Source organism: Podarcis pityusensis (assembly GCF_964106645.2).
Source record: "Podarcis pityusensis genome assembly, chromosome: 11".
NCBI classification, from domain to species: Eukaryota; Metazoa; Chordata; class Lepidosauria; order Squamata; family Lacertidae; genus Podarcis; species Podarcis pityusensis.
In genome coordinates this window covers 25779604-25796962 of record NC_138036.1, presented here as the reverse complement: position 1 = coordinate 25796962, position 17359 = coordinate 25779604, and the positions used below count along the sequence as shown (strand labels likewise).

The following is a 17359-nucleotide window of genomic DNA, read 5'->3' as shown; positions in this document are numbered from 1 at the left end:
TGTAATGGTTCTAGGGGTTGCTCGTGCATAAGCTGGTGCTTACCCACCGGTAACTGAGCCCCTGGAAGCAGGTTGATTTGGCAGTCAAATGGCCTGGGGGGGGGGGGCAGTCTGTCTGCCTCCCTCTCGCTGAAGACCTCCTTCAAATCAGCATATTGTGGTGGCACCTGCCCTTTTTCCTCCAGGGCCACCCCAGCCACCCTGGCCACAGTCATTCTTGGTTCCTTCCCTCCCAGACAGTGTTCTAAGCAGTAAGCTGACCCAAAGGTGAGCGACCGCTGATGCCATGACACCACTGGGTCATGTATTGCCAGCCAGCTCATTCCCAGTATTATTGGGGGTCCTGCCAGCGTGGCCACGTGAAAGGCAATGGTTTCCGTGTGCCTGGAAACACTCATCCGCATTGGCGGTGTCTGGTGTGTCACTTCCCCTCCCAGTAGTTCCCTGCCATCGATGGTGGTCACCTGCAAGGGAAAATCTAGTGGCAACAGGTGGAGCTGGTGCTCCAGAGCGAAGTCTCTGCTGAAGAAATTACACGAGCTGCCAGAATCCAGCAGCCCCTCCACTTTGACTGGGTGCCCATTTGGGAGTTCTAGCACCACTTCTATGGCTATAGCTGCCTTGGGAGGGTCAGGCTGGGGCACTTCTATTGGTTGCTGGCCTGGCTGCTGCCCCTGTTGGTTGGCAGCCAGGCTTTCTCGTTTCCCTGCACTGGCCCTTCCTCCCCCTTCTTGTCGTGGCCTGCAGCCCCCATCATGCCTTGCCAGGCCTTTCGTTGAGGACAGACCTTTGCAAAATGTCCTGGCCGCTGACAGAGGAAACACTTCTTGCTAGTTTTCCACTCCTTCCCCTCCCTTTTCCGGCCTTCACTAGCGTTTGAAACTTTACGCGCGCTCCATCAATTTCCATCGGCTCTGCTGCCTGGGAAGGCTCCTTCGGCATCTCAGGAATGTGGTTGCCATGGAAACGTTCCGCCCTTATCTCCCGCTTCTCCTGAGCCCGCGCTTCCTGGCGTACACCGATCGCAAGCACAGTCTTTGTGAGTTCATCCATCAACCGCGGGCGGGGCGCTCTGGACAACTTGTCTTTCACTTCGGGGTCCAAACCTGCACAAACAGCATTTGTTCAGAGTCCAGATCCCACCCGAGCTTGTGCACTAACATCGCAAAACGCGACCAGTAGTTTCTGACGGACAGGCTCCCCTGCTTGCACCCCATCAGCTCCCTCCGTGTCACGCTTTGCTCAACCTTGCTGGAGAACATCGCGTCCATTGCCTGGTAGAATTTCTTAAGATCTTTCAATGCATCATTCCCCGTTGCCATTAAGGGCCTGATCCATTCGCGCGCCCCATCCTGCAGATGTCCAACAATGTAAGCCACCCTCTCCCCGTCATCAGCAAAGTCATTTTTCTGCAATTCCAAAGCGTATTGAATTTCCGTTCGGAAAGCATTGTAGTCTTGGGGCTTTTCTCCAAACTTGTTTACCAGCCCCGGGACCTTCCTCCCTATCGGGGTGGCTCTGACCTGTGCATCCTGAGCCCGCCTCTCCTCCAGCCGCGCTGACAGGGTAGCGACATGTGCCTCCAGGTCTTGGTTCCTCTCGACCAGACCTCGCACTGTGGCTTCTTGCTCTGTCTCTCCAGCCGGCCCTGTTTGGCTCATCGTGCTGCCTCCCCGGGGCTGCGCACAAGCAACGTCAGGGACTGACGGATTGCTGTAATGGTTCTAGGGGTTGCTCGTGCGTAAGCCGGTGCTTATCTCCCCGGCTGGGTGCAAACACCTGGCTGGGTTGCCAAAGTGAAGCTTTTTTTTTTCCGGACAGCCACTCACCCGTGGCTGACTCAATCGCTGGCAGAATCCGTCAGTGGGCGTTTCTTATACTTCTTCCAGCAAAGAAGCTCTTTGACGCCTAGTCTCCTCCTACTCTCTCTGCGCGAAAGCCTTCTGTGCAAGGAGGGCGTGGGCAACGGAGGACCCCTACTCTCCCCGCTGGTCCCAGGCAAGGAGTCATGGGACCGCCTCGCCGCTTCCCCCATCTGCCCCCCTTCTCCACTGGTGCTACGCTGATTCTCTTCCCCAGAAGATGGGCTGCTTCTCCCGATCCCTGGACGCTCTCTGGAATCCCTCTGGCTTTTGCTCTCTCCCTCCGGCACTGATGGCAGTTCCCTGACACTTATATTTGATTTTCATGTATACATGTAGCCCTTGGAACTGAACCAACACGTAAGATGAGGGATTACTGTACATCATTCTACTTCTCATTTATCCTCACAGCAACCCTGTGACCCCAACCTAGAGTATTGTGTCCACTTCTGGGCACCATAGCTCAAGAAGGATAGTGATAAGTTGGGATGTTTGCGGAGGGAGACCAATATGATAAAGCGTCTGGAAATCAAGTCTTATGAAGAACAGTTGAGGGAACTGGGTATGTTTTGCCTAGTAAAGAGGATACTGAGGAGATGTGATAGCCATATTCAAATATCTTAAGGGCTTTCACATGGAAGATGGATTCAAGTTACAACAAAGGAGATTCTGACTAAACATCAGGAGGAACTTTCTGACAGTAAGAGCTATTCAACAGTGGAATGAACTTCCTCAGGAGGTGGTAGACTCTCCTTCATTGGAGGTTTTTAAGCAGAGGTTTGGTGGCCACCTGTCATGGATGCTTTCGTTGAGGTTCCTGCATTCAAGGAGATTGGACTAGGTGACCTTTGGGATCCTTTCCAATTCTCAAGTTCCATGATTCTATGTATGCATCTCAAATTTACAAAACGTAGGGCTGCTGGCTAAAATCCTTCTGTATGAGACTATAATAGCCTGGCGCAGCAAACAACACTTTGCCTGGCCTGAATCCTGCAATTCAGGTCAGGCTTTAATCAAATCTGCCCATACATGTCAGTAGAGTATGTTGACATGTATGAGAAAAGGGATTAGTCTGTTCACTTATGTGGAAGTGGGGCTCACATGGCCTTCCCACCTATATAGCCTTTGAGGACAATAGGCCACCAAGAAGCAAGTATGTTCCCTTGCCTCGGGGGTGTTCCAGATTACGGAGCCTTCCCTTCTCCACAGAAGGCTAAGGGGACTTGAATATACAAATAGGAGACCACAGAAACTGTATTGGGGTGGAGGGAGGCAAATGTGCTCCCTGCAATTGCCACCCCAGATGTCTAAGCTAGTTCCTAATAAATTTCAGCTTAGAATTTATGTGAGAAAATGAACACTGGGTTCCCCAGAAGTGAAGCAAGAAGCAGATTTTCCTCAGGGAAATTTCTGCAACTCTATTTTAGAGCTGAATGCAAAGGCAATTGGATCTCAAAACCAGTGCAAGAGCAGCCTCCCCCAACACGGTGCTTTCCAGATATTTTGGACTACAACTGTCATTAGCCTTATCCAGCATGGCCAATGGCTAAGGATCCTAGAGTATATAGCCCCAAACATCCGGAGGGCACCAGGTTGGAGAAGTACAGCAAAACTATTTACCTACTAGAAGGTTCCAGAGACCATCCTATTGACAGCTTGTGACTAATAAAATCCAGGATCAAACTGGTAAGGACTACAGACCCTGGACTAGGAAATAGACCAAGAATGTTTCAGACATGCAAATTGGATCAAAACCACACAAACTCTAAAAGGTCTGTAGTATTCTCGTCCCAGGGGGCCAGGACCATGAGAGTGAACTGCCCTCTAGAGAAAAGGTTTTGGCATCAAGTCACGTCTTTAAGCTATGCGTATGTAATTTCAGAATTCATCAACAGTCCAGAGCCATAATAGAATTTGGTTTAAAATAAATACATCTGGAATAAAACACAGAAGAAAGGGAGTTATTATTGTTGGCATTTAATCTGGAGGGAAAATCCTGGTGCAGGATAAATATTACCTGAAGAAATTCTATTTTAATTCACTGTTACAAATATTTCAGTATAGGTAATGAGTGACCACTGCAAATATTAAGTACTGCCAAAGGCTACACCCTTGCAATTTAATAAAACACTTGAGAGTACTCACAGTAGGTCTGGTAGAGTTCTTATACTAAAATTAAAACACACACACAAAGCCAGGCGGTACAAACCGCAAAAGTATAGGTACAAGGATTTGCAAAAGCAATAATAACCCCCACCCCACCCCCCACAAAATAGGATATTATTGATTATTACAGAAAAATAAGCTTCAGATTTGACCATTTGTAAGCATGTTAACTAGAATAACAACAACAACAAAAGCCAACAAAAATTGAGTTTGGTGAAGGAACTAGAGTCCTAAAATGTTTATGTCCCACACCAGAATATTGATCTCCCGAGGGGGCCAATATATCAATCTTCTTCCATGCCTGGACTGTCTCCACATATCATTCATTTCTCTTGAAGTAATTTTTAGCCTCCAAATTCCACACACACACACACCCTGCCCGAATCCTTCACTGTGGGCCATCGTGGATCTGCTCTTCTTCTGCATGTACCTTAAAGATAATGAAATGCCATTTTCCTAATATGGAGAAATTGTTCTGAGCAAATCTTGATTCAGTCCATTTCCTTGAGTCAGCTTGCTTCCACATGGGCCTTCCTACTTCCTAGAGCAGGGGTAGGCAACCTAAGCCCCGGGGGCCGGATCTGGCCCAATAGCCTTCTCACTCCAGCCCATGGACAGTGTTTTTACCTGAGTAGAATGTGTGCTTTTATTTAAAATGCATCTCTGGCTTATTTGTGGGGCATAGGAATTCGTTGACCCCCCCCCATATAGTCCAGCCCACCACATGGTCTGAGGGACAGTGGACCAGCCCACGACTGAAAAAGGTTGTCCTAGACTGATCACTCAGTTTCCTTACCAACATTTGGTTCTGTGTATCAGCAACGGGGATTCACAACTGGGAAGAGAGCTGTTTTGCTCAGCGTGTGAGTTTCCTAGGGGCATCTGACTGGTCCCTGTCAGAATAGGATGCTGGACTAGATAGGCTACTGGCCTGATCCAGTAGGACTTTTCTTATGTTAGGTCACATCAGTACTACACATTTAGAGCACTATGATAACACTTTAATACTCATGGCTTCCCTCAAAGAATCCTATGAACCAGGGGTCCCCAAACTAAGGCCCGTGGGCCGGACAAGGCCCGAGGGACTCGTTTATCTGGCCCGCGGTGACCCCACCTCTGCCTGCTCTTACCGGGGCTGCACTGTGCGGCTGCCCACTTCTGGGTCGGAGGAGCCCAGGAAATAGCTTGTGCGCATGTGCAAGCGTTATTTCCAGTGCACATCCAGTTCGGAGGAGGCTCGTGCACATGCACACAAGCTATTTCGTCCAACCCAGAAGTGCGCCGGAAATAGTGTGTGTGCATGCATATGGGCACGCGCTCCCCCGCCCTCCGTGTGATCGGCACTGGAGACACTGGATTGTAGTTTGTTAAAGGTGCCAAGAGTTGTTAGGAGTCTCCTATTATCCTCCCAGAACTGCATTGCCCTGAGTTTCCTGAGAAGAGGGACTGACTGTTAATCCACTCTGGGAACTGAAGCTCTGCGATTAGGAGTCTCCTAACAACTCTCGGCAGTCTTAACAAATTACAGCTCCCAGGACTCTTTTGGCGGAAATCATGACTGTTTAAAGTGGTATTATATTGCTTTAGCTGTATAGTGAGGATGTGGCCTTAACCTTGAGCACGATTTTCATGCACAGTGGAAAAGGTGGCATCCTGCAGGACAGCCGTCTCCCTTTTTGTACTAGCTTTTTGCTACTCTATGTTAAAACAACCACATCAGGGAGACACCCGCTGTCTGAAGTGGTGCAGTCCAGACATAGGTTTATCACCTCATCTCCTTGTGTGAATACTAGGCCTTTGTTTAATGGATATTTGCTGTAAAACCTGTCTTGTGATTGCACCAGACCAACAATAAACATGGCTATGTCTACTTTGGACAAAATGCTGTCTAATGTCATAGATGTTAAAATGGAATGCTTTCTGGAGCACAAACACAATTTAAATATATATATATATATATATATATATATATATATATATATATATATACACACCCAGTGGGTAGTGAGCCTGTTGGGCAAATGGTTTGAGCAGCCACTTCCAGGGAGTCTGAAATAGAAGTCTGTGGGCTGCCATACAGGAAAACCTCTTATCCCTGTATTTTAGAGGAATGGCATAGCTGAAAGTCCTGTTATGACTAGCACTTAAAAAAAAGTAGTATTTCAGATTCCTTCCCCCCCTGCCCAAGAGCAGTTCAATGTGTGCAGCAGGACATAAAACAGCAGAATTAGTCAAGAGCTCTACTAAAATATAGCCACTGATCTCTCTGCCAGGCCGCTTTCTTCCTTTTCTTGAAAACTAAGCAGACATTTCGTAAGTCTCTAGTGAGAGAAAAGAATTTCTGTAATTGGGGAGGGGGAGGTGATGGGGAGCCATAGTAACTTTGGTGTAGATGGCAAATATACCTTTTACAACGGGACACTGCAAATTATGTAAGAGATCTCAACGTCTGAGGGATGTGTGTGAGGGAATGAAGGAGTTTTCACCAACAAAATGTGCACAAACATTTACCAGACCAACAGCAAAATAATAGTATTTTGTTCCCCAGAGGCATAGATGCTTTTTTAAAAAGCACCCTATCCAAAGTTCCACGTGCATTTTGCACACATACAGAGCTGTTGCAATGTCCTATTCATTTAAAGGAGGGAGCCAATCTATGTACGCAAAATAAGAGTGTGCAGATCAGTTACCATCTTTGAAAGTTGATTTGGGCTGGGGAGCTCCAAGAGTGCACCTACTTCCTCATGCCCATATTAGATAATTGTTCAGGATGCAGCTTATTTCAGACAGCTTATAAGTGAATGTGGCACCATTGTAAAAGATTCAGTAGGGAGTTTCCAAGGACCCCCAAAACTGTAGAACCAACTTTAACAGCTGCTACCATCTTAGTTCCAGGATCCAAGAACACCTCTAATAAAAGGGAATAAATCCCAAGACTGCAGGAAGGCCAGAATCCTTGGGGATAGTTCAAACCTCTCAGTAGAATTGGGCAAGCAGCTGTGGCATATATGAATGGATCCCAGGCACAAAATATAAAATATTATAATAATACAGTCAACCTACTTTCCCAAAAGGTGAGAAGTTCAAAGGGTACAGAGCTTATCCAAGTTTTGCTTCCATCAAAAGGATCAATGAAAAAACTTAAGGAATTCTGTAATCTTCGCAATTATTTATCTTACGCATTTTGACCCTGCCCTTCAGCTCCAAAGGCTCCTAGAACAGTTCACAAGATTAGAGTAAGGCAGTCCCAGCCCTCGGGCTTACCATCTAAAAGGCATGACACACTAGGAAAAAGAGAGGAAGGGAAAAAGCAAGTACAGGAACCCGTTCTTGAAGTTATGGTCATTATAATGACCAGCTGGGATGGAAACAGTTTGGGTTGCCTGATGTCATGGCTGCCACTAGGTGACAATTGAGGGAAAGGCAAAGGGAGTAAAGTCTTACCCTCGCTATACTTTTAAAGCAATATCATGCCACTTTAAATAGGCATGGCTTCCCACAATGAATCCTGGGAACTGTTGTGCTGAGAGTCATTAGGAGACCCCCTATTCCCCTCACCAAGCTACAAGTTCCCTAAAAGAGGGACTGACTGTTGACAAAAGGATGCACTGTGAAAAGACGTTTACTTAAGTAAGAAAAATATGACCTCTCTGAAACGCCTTAGAATTAAAAGTACCTTAAGTGCCTATTCAAAAAAGAGAAATTAATAGACTTGCCTTAAAACTGGGGGGCGGGGGGGAATCTTACACCAATGTTTGGAAAAGTCTAATCAAGACTGAGGTATTTGTCTTTATGTCTAATGATACATTTGGTTTTATATTTCTGCTGCCTCAATTGGCAGAAATATTTAAACAAAATAAAAATGGAAGTGCTTTGTCATGTGCAGTAGAACTAATTACATTAGCTCACATCTATTTTTCACTAAAACATTTCCTGATATCATTCAGGATAATGGACTTCCTATCAAACGGAAAAACTGAGACTTCGTTTATTTTCCTGCCTATAGAGCTTCATACCCATCTTTAAAGATTTCAGTGATCCGATAAACTTTGGTTACAAATTAACACAGACCAGAGAACTTTAAAAAGGCTTTCATTCCCTGAATTTTAGGCTAAGTCTTATCCAACATAAGCTTGTTTTAGGGCACACTGACTCCCCATGGGTGTTATATCTACTGATGTGTGTTGGCGTTGTGGTGAGGCAGGGGCAGCACTGAAACATATGATCTGGTCTTGCCCTGTAGTGGTCCTGCTTGAGGCAGAAGTTCTTATTCACATTAACTTGGCCCTAGGGAAATCTCAAAAATTTTCAGATGTTCATGGTATCTTGAGGGACACCATAGTTGAACACTGCCCACTTTATTGGTAGCCAAGTGACTGGTCTTACAACACTAGATTCAAATGGTTCCCCCAGCCGTTCATTGATTAGAGGACTTTTCTTCCTTGTAGCATATTAAAGAGCTACTTTTTTATCAGGTGCAAAGAGGATAAATTCTGGGACATCTGCAACTCCTACTTAGAGCTGTCTGCAGAAGTTGTATGCCATGTGGGCTCTCCCTTTCTAACTCTCTGTTTCTCTTCATTTGTTTTTTATTCATTCTTATTTTGAAATCTTCTTTCTTTTCTTCTTGGCTTTGATTACATGTGTCTGCTTTTCCTACCGGTTTTTTGAATCGACATGTTTTGCTGCTATGTTTTGCTTTTCCATTCTTGTTCACATACATTCTTTGTATTGTTGCAGTGTGCCTTTTTTAAAAAAAAAACCCCCAACAAACTATGCATTAAAAAATAAGTAGCCACACCTGTACCTATACATGCCACTGCATGATATAGTGTTTTGACAGCATGATATCATTGCTTAAATTAATACTACTTTTCCAGGAACATACTATATTCTTTTCACAAAAACACAGAAATTCTGCCTCCAGGGCAGGTAATACAAGCAATTTCCTCAAAATACAGTAATTAGGATGACAATTACCCATTAATCAAACCCGGCATATATTCAATATATGATCAATAACCTGTCACCGTGTCCTTCTGATACCAGCCAGTTCATGCATTCAGCTGCAAGTCATCAGCCGCTGAGTAATCAAGGGATGTGCTTGTGTGGGTGTGTACCATTACAAAGTGTTCCAATATTACGTATTAAACTAAATGCAGCACATAGCACAGCTGTGAAAGAAGCCAGGACTCAATGGTGAGGAACACTTGGCTTCCAACCACTGCATCCTATTTCAGTACGTTCACCTAGAATAATCTTGAGAGTTGCAGCTCAGCACAATTTATCAGAAAATAAAGCATTTTAAGAGGTTTTTCTATAAATAATCTATTCTACAATAATCAAAGCTTCCCCCGGTGATTGCTGTAGCAACTAATTCCATAGCAAATGAGAGGCATAAATGGGGAACTTGTGGCACTCCAGATATTGCTGGACCATCTCTCGCCATTTCCAGTAGTGGATAGCACTGATGGGAGCTGTAGTCAAACATTGGGAAAGCCACAGGTTCCCCATCTCTGACATATAGAGCACTTTCTGTATTCTTTGCAGCAGGGGCATAGATGTTGTTGGACTCCTGTTTCCATCAACTCAAGGCCAATGGTCAGTGATGATAGTAGTTATAGTCCAACAACATCTGGAGGGCCACACATTGCCCATTCCGCTCTACAGGCAACTACCATAGCAGTTTTCCTAGGCAAGGTGATCGAGAGAGTAGTGTCGGACCAACTGCAAGTGGTCTTGGATGATACAGATTACATGGACTGCTTTCAGTCTGGTTTCATGATTAGATACGGCATTGAAACTGCCCTGATCACCCTTTTCCAGGAAAGAGATCATATTGCCCCCTAGCTATGCTCATTCAGATTGTAACTAGTTTATAGCCTATTTGTTCCAGCAAGCCTTTGGAGTGTAACAGGAGTGTTATGAGAATTGTAAGGTCTAAGATATAAAATAAATGTTCAAAAATGTACCAAGCAAACACATACATAAATATATAAACCACATGTCTGAAACAGTATAGGAAGACAGTCAGTCCTAAAGCCATTTTGACTCTTTCAGTGACCTCAAATATTTCTCTGCAAGGAGGAAGGAAATGGGAACCCCCTCATTGTCTCTTTGCTCACAAATCCTGTCTTAAGGGAGTATCTGTGTATGAATAGGGTGAGCCTGTGACCTGGACTCAGGAATTAAGTATTTACCATCACAAAAGAATGGCCAGGCTCTCCAGGTAAACCCATCAACAGGTTTCCTGCCAGACAGGATTCTGCTATAGACCGCCCCTTCTGTGATGTATGTATGATGTATTGGGGGGTGGTCTTGGGCTCCAGGGTGGGCAATTCCAACAGTCTATATAAGGGCTTGCACACCATTGTTCTGGGTTTCTCCTCCCTCCGGTATGTGGTGAGTGAGCACCCTATTGCAACAGTTTAATAAAGATTAGGCTTACTAGCTGCTTTGCTTCTCAATAGTCTCTGGCTGGCCTCTGTTATTTTCTCCTACCTCTGTTATTTTCTCCTACCTACAAAAGGATTCTATATGGGCTCCTGGGTACCCCATAAGGGAAAAGAAGCAGGTTTGTTTTCTTATAACAGGAGTGATACCATTTGTATAATCAGTGCTTTTTTTTTTTTTAGAAAAAGAGGTGCTGGAACTCACCATAAACGCCTCTCTTGTTCTCTTATAATAGCAATGGTGCCCACCTGAGAGATGCTGGAACTGAGTTCGGGTGAGTTCCAGCTGAAAAAAATCCCTGTGTATAATGAAATGCTGATTATTTTTGCATGCTATATTTAATAATTTTATCATTTACTATCCTCTTAAAAGTGTAATAAAGCTAAAATAGAATACTCTCTCTCTCTCTCTCTCTCTCTGTGTGTATATATATATATATATATATATATATATATATATATACACACATGTGTGTGTGTGTGTGTATAAAATTAATAAAATTTTAAATAAAATTATTTTTATTTATTGTAGTTTCATTTACCACATAACCCACACAACCTAATGCCAAAGCAACTTAAAACTGCTTTTTCAACAGTTCTAAGTAGCATTTTGCCACACATGGAAATATATAAACTGTTCCTAGGAAGCGTGTAACTAAATTCAGATGAAAGCTCAACTAGCTATCCGTCTGACTTGTCTTTTGGTCCTTTATTCATCCAAGAGGCCAAAGGACCCTTAAGAACCCTTAGAAGATAGCAGCAGCACTTAGCCAGTGTCACAGATGGGGCATTAAGTTTAAACTTCCGTATCTCACCCTGAACAAACAGTTAATATCAACAATGACAAATGTATGCACTGTTCTTAAAAGCTATACAATATCAGAGCCAGACATTTTAAATATGAAAGTAGAGTTCACAGTCTGTCCGGAACACCAGGGTTAAGTGACTGACAGATCTTATTTCTGAATATACTTTAATTACCGCATTCTATAGTATGTATTATGTTACAAGAAAGTCATTTTTGAGAGTCAAGAGTCTCATACAGGACTTCCCCAGCCTGGCAGCCAAATCCCATCAGGCCCAGTCAGCATGGAAAAATGGGAGCCACAGAGGCTTTGTCTCAAGCAAACAGGATTCTAAAGGTGAGGTATGTAAATGGAAAACTAAACAAGAAAGAAAGAAAACCCACATATCCTTCAAGGCTAGGGATAGTTAGGACCGAAAACGAAACTACCAGTATTATTGAACCCATCTATGGTGTGACTGCACTTGGAATCCTGTGCACATGTCTGGTAAGCTCCTCTGGAGAAGGGGATTGTGGAGCTAGAAAAGGTCCAGGAAACAGCAATCAAAATAATCAAGGAGCTGGAGCAATTCCCCTATGAAGAATAGTTAAAGCATTTGGATCTTTTTAGTTTAGACGAAAGGCAAGAAATGGGACTAATGAGAGAGGTGTATAACATTGTGCATTGTGGGGAGAAAGTGGATAGAAATAACAGTGGAACCTCAGTTTTCGAACGTCTCGGAAGCCAAACAATTTGGAATCCAAACGCCGAAAACCCACAGTGAATGCTTCCTTTTTTGAACGCCCCTCAGAAGTCAAATGGCTTTCAAGGCGCGTTTTTCCATTTTCTCAAAGAATTTGCCAACCCGCCCATTGCGCTTCGGTTGTCGAACGTTTTGGGAATTTGAACGGTCTTCCAGAACGGATTACATTCGACAACCGAGGTACCTCTGTAAATTTTTTTCTGACGTGTTCAGAACCAGGGGCCATTCACTGAAGATGAGTGTTGGAAGATTTAGGAAAGACCATTGGAAAAAATATATACCCCCCCCACAGTGCGCAATTAAACTGTGAAATCCACTCGCACAAGATGCAGTAATGGCCACCAACCTGGCTCTAAAAAAAGGATCGGACAAATTCACGGAGGGCAAGGCTATGAAAGGCTGTGCTGTACCTCCGCTGTTGGAGGAAGAATGCCTCTGTTTATCGGTTGCTGGGATTTACAAGTGGGGAGAGTGCTGTTGCACTCAGGTCCAGCGTGCAGAATTCCCAGAGGCATCTGGCTGGCCACTGTGAGAACGTGATGCTGGACTAGATGGGCTAATGACATGATCTTAGCTTGGTTCTTCTTAGCAGACCTCTGCTGCTCTTTGCAGAAAAGGAGAGAAAGAGGGAAATAGTGAGGTTTCCCAGACGGTGGGGCCAAACAAGACATGTTGTGGGATAGATCTTGCAACATTTTTCTTTGATAAGATGCAGCTGTATATGTGTGTGGCAGGGGATTTGGGTTGGGGCCATAGCATTGTGGGAGAGATGCTGCAACCTCCGCCCCCCCCCCGGTTCTTCCCCCTCCTCCATATTAGCTTCCGCAGGTATAAATTGAAGCTCCTTATACAGCTTTAGGCAGCTGTTTAAGAACATTTATGTTCTGCCAAGTCTCTTGTATTTAGTGCATAATTGCTGTTCCATTGTCTCTTGCTGCAATATTTATATTGATGTTTAGATGTTTGGCAGGGAAAGGCAAACTCACAGTTGGATTTAGGCTTTTAAAATTGTCTGCCATATCTCGTTTTATACTGTTAAAAGTACCATTGTTTTTGCTTCGTTTTATATTGATTCATGCACAGATCTTTTATGAAAAGTGGTAAAAAAAATGAAAACGTCTTGTACTGCTGAACGTCTTTGAAATATCCCAAACCTAGCATTTGACTCTTTCTTTCCATTACTTACAGTACATACTTGGAAGTACTTGAATACTTATAATTAAAACTGTAGAAGTTAACTTAATTTGAGTGTTTTTTAAAAAATATAAAGTCGTAAGCTTGCATAAAAAGGTCAGAAATTCTGGCTGCCTTTAAAAGTACAAATCCACCAACCAAGTTATGAATGTCGAGAAATCTATTTATGTACTTAACATGAAAAATAAGGGAATATAGTTTGCTGATTACAGACTGATTAGAATGAATTAGTTGTCATAAAAATATTCATGAACTACACACTCCATCTTTTAAATTTTACAACTTTAGAATAAGGGAAAACATTAATTATTCCCTGATGAAAAAAAGTAGTCCACTGAGACTTGGAAACCTGATCCTGATTTTCAATTAAGTACATTTACTGAATCCAGGCAGCTCTGGCATGACAACTAAGAAATTTCTCAAAAAATTGTTTGAACCGTTTGGTACCATATCTACCATTCCTTTAACAGACATCTAAATTCTTTGATGATCACACAGATGATTCTGTTTGACTTCCAAGTAACGACTGTACTAGCAAACCAGAGGTTAAACTAACCATTTCTAGCTCCAGGAGCAGCGCTGAGAGCATTCGTGTGACACACCGACACACTGCAGCCGGCACACTAACGTGTCGCAACACACAGTTTGGAAAGCTCTGCTATAGCCTATACAGTGGTACCTCGGGTTAAGTATTCAATTCATTCCGGAGGTCCGTACTTAACCTGAAACTGTCCTTAACCTGAAGCACCACTTTAGCTAATGGGGCCTCCTGCTGCTGCCGCGCTGCCAGAGCACGATTTCTGTTCTCATCCTGAAGCAAAGTTCTTAACCTGAAGCACTATTTCTGGGTTAGTGGAGTCTGTAACCTGAAGCGTATGTAACCTGAAGCGTATGTAACCCGAGGTACCACTGTATAACCCTATGGAGACAGAACCCTGCCTGTAGTGAGGACAGGACTCCTCATAGAAGATTCGGAGTGGGAATTTCTAACTTTGTGCCTGAAGGCATGAGAAGAAAAGTGCATTTTTTTTCAGTGGCAAAGGCAATCAATCAGGTAGGGTAGATAAAATTTGTTTCTGAATTCACTGCCAAATATGGTGGCTTATCTTACCATCAGTGTTTGAAAAAAGAGAGAAGTATGACCCAAAATGCCCTCACATTTTACAACAGTTGTGAATAAGAAAGTGTATCTGTGACTCACTCACAAATATTTTTTTTAAAAAAGTTGAAAAATCAAAAGACCTTGCACCTGTAAATCTGTATCAACACAGAGTTTTAGAAAACCTTTTCTCCAGCTATTGAATATGACATCAATATCCCAAGGGTGGTTTATGTTCCTTCTGTTTAGAATGAAATGTCTTATCTTTATCTGATTAAAGATAACAATCACATACACCATGTTCTTTAAAAACAAACATATAGACAATTTAGAGGTCTAATTACAAACTTAGTTGAATTAAGTTTCAGAAACATAGTTGATGTCAGAACTTGAGTAGACTAATTTTAACTAAATAACTAAAAATATATGAATGATACTTTTCCCCTTCAGACAAAGGATATATTTCCTCTCTCATACTTTTTTCTCCACATCGCTTCACATACAATTTTTAGCCCCCTGTGATCTGTGTTCATGGCCACAGCAGGAAGTTTAAAAGACAAAGGTTAAGGACAAAAGGACATGCTTGGTTTTGCTTGTATGGCTGGAAACCCACAATGTTTGTTTTGTGACAATTTGACGACTTAGCACAATAAAATAACCAGAAGAGGGACTCTGTTCTGCCCTCTTTTCAGCATCATAGCAGTTGGTTCATACGTATGTCAAAGCTAGGTCTACAGGAAATATGTCAACTCTTTTTACTGAATGACAGAAGTCTGGCATGTGCATTTATGTATTAGTTGATGCAACAATTAGCATATGTGTAAGGCTCTTTTTAAGCCACAGGACCACAAAGCTATGGTGCAAATATGCTTATTTTACATCTTCAAGAACTCAAGAGTGAGTAAATTTACTTTGTAGGACAATCTAGGAAATGCCTATTGGATAACAAACATAAGGTATGATATGAACTCAGAAGAATAAACCCTTAAGCAAAAACATGTACTTCTGATTTTGAAACAACATATATTAATGTACCAACATATCTGTAAATGTTATTTCCCAAATTAACTCTACGCTGTACAGTATTTAAACTCAGAAAATGAGGAATCTTGGCCACACAAACAATTAAGTGATTCTTTCTTTAGGCAGCAATCATACTTTAACCATGACAACAATAACAAGCAACACAACGAATGCAACACTGGATTACGATATAGTTGAGGGTGGAACTACCTTGTGTCATAATAGCCTGGCTAGGCTTGAGGGTAAAGAGAACACGATTTCCTGTGAGGAAAAAAGTAGAAGGCACTTAACCCTTCTCTGAGAATATTTTCATACTAAGGACACCCTAGCAGGGTCATTTTCATTCAGAGGAAAATCCATTATGAGGCTGCTGAGTTTTCAAAAGCTACACTGCACATGTTCCTTACAGAAAGTTCTTCTTAGATGGCAGACCAGGAGACACACAGATGAATTCTCTTGGTTCAGTACAAATTGGATTTCTTTACTGACTTATCCTGCCCCAATTCTTAGACATTTCTTGCACACCAAAGGGCCATTTAACAACTTATGGGAAAGACACATTATTGCTGTGTCCAGGTGAGCCCGTGTACAGTCGTATTTTGGCTCCTGAATTCCTTGGGAATCGAACATTTCAGCTCCCGAACGACTGAAAACCGGAAGTGAGTGTTCCAGTTTTCGGGCATCCTTTCGGAAGCCAAACATCCGACGGGGCTTCCGATTGGCTGCAGGAGCTTCCAGCAGCCAATCGGAAGTCATGCTTTGGAAGTCGAATGGACTTCCGGAAAGGATTCTGTTCAATTTCTGAGGTATGGCTGTAATACGTTAATAGCTAAACACAAACAAGTCATTTTAATTACAGTGGTACCTTGGGTTAAGTACTTAATTCGTTCCAGAGGTCCGTTCTTAACCTGAAACTGTTCTTAACCTGAAGCACCACTTTAGCTAATGGGGCCTCCTGCTGCTGCACGAACACAATTTCTGTTTTCATCCTGAAGTTCTTAACCCGAGGTACTATTTCTGGGTTAGCGGAGTCTGTAACCTGAAGCGTATGTAACCCAAGATACCACTGTATTAGATTTATATCCTACACTTCCTCTAAGGAATAACATTGCTCTCCCACTCATCTTCACAACAAACCTATAAATAAGATAGGCTAGGCTGAGATAGTGACTGGCCCAAGATCACCCACTGCATTTCATGGCTGAGTATGGATTTAAACCTACGTCTCTCCAATCCTAGATTTACAGTCCAACTATTACACTGTAGATTCGCGCGCACCCCCAAAAGAAATGACTCAACACCCCCCCCCCCCGATGCCAAATGGTTTCCTAAGCAAGAGGTGTGAACTTTTATTAGGGCACATTTCATTTCATTTCATGACATTCAGCTGTTCCATCAAGACTTTACCCATGCCACCTTTCTGACATGTCTTTGAAAGCAGTCTAGAAATGTAAACATAGTTCCTTTGTTGAATAATGGTGACTTTCAAGTTAGTGGCAGAATGTCTTGGAAGAATAAATTCTAGAAATCTCCTGCCTCTAGGTTAAACGGATGCAAAGACTTTCCTCTGTTGTGATACATGCTGCTCATCATGTTTAACAAAGGGCAAGGAAAATATAATGCATACAGTATTTAGAATCAGTGACATTTGTGAGAAGATTTAAGGGAAGCATGAAGCCACTTTATGCTTTTAGATGTGGAATTCACAAAGGATAACATAACAAGGTTCCCCCCGTCCGGCTTTTCTTATAACTATAATTTAGCAGCAAGCTATTCCCATGATCAGGAGACAACATTGACACTTTGTCTTAGCAGGCAATCTTGCTGATTCTGTAGCTAGAGGGGTCCAGCACTGAGAGAACAATAGCCACCATTCAAAATTGTTCTTCTCTGCCAACAGACAGGAACTATCATTTCAGCAATCGTTAAAGAAAAAACAATTCAGTGAGCCAAAGGGATTGGAACAGTGAATCTGTAAATAAATACCCTGAATGAGCACAGTGACACAGAGAAAC

The 17359-nt window shown here is 43.0% G+C and overlaps 1 protein-coding gene across 3 annotated transcripts in view; it reads right to left on the bottom strand.

Moving 5' to 3' along the window:
- Window positions 1–17359, bottom strand: part of CWC27 (CWC27 spliceosome associated cyclophilin) — a 111517-nt gene that overhangs the window by 61091 nt on the left and 33067 nt on the right. For 2 of the 3 annotated variants that reach the window (XM_080972842.1, XM_080972840.1), the window contains exon 11: window positions 10686–10766. The exons of the other annotated variant lie outside the window; for it this stretch is intronic. In XM_080972842.1, the coding sequence (XP_080828968.1) occupies window positions 10686–10766 (81 nt within the window). The remainder of the gene's footprint in view (window positions 1–10685; window positions 10767–17359) is intronic. 3 annotated transcript variants of the gene reach the window in all.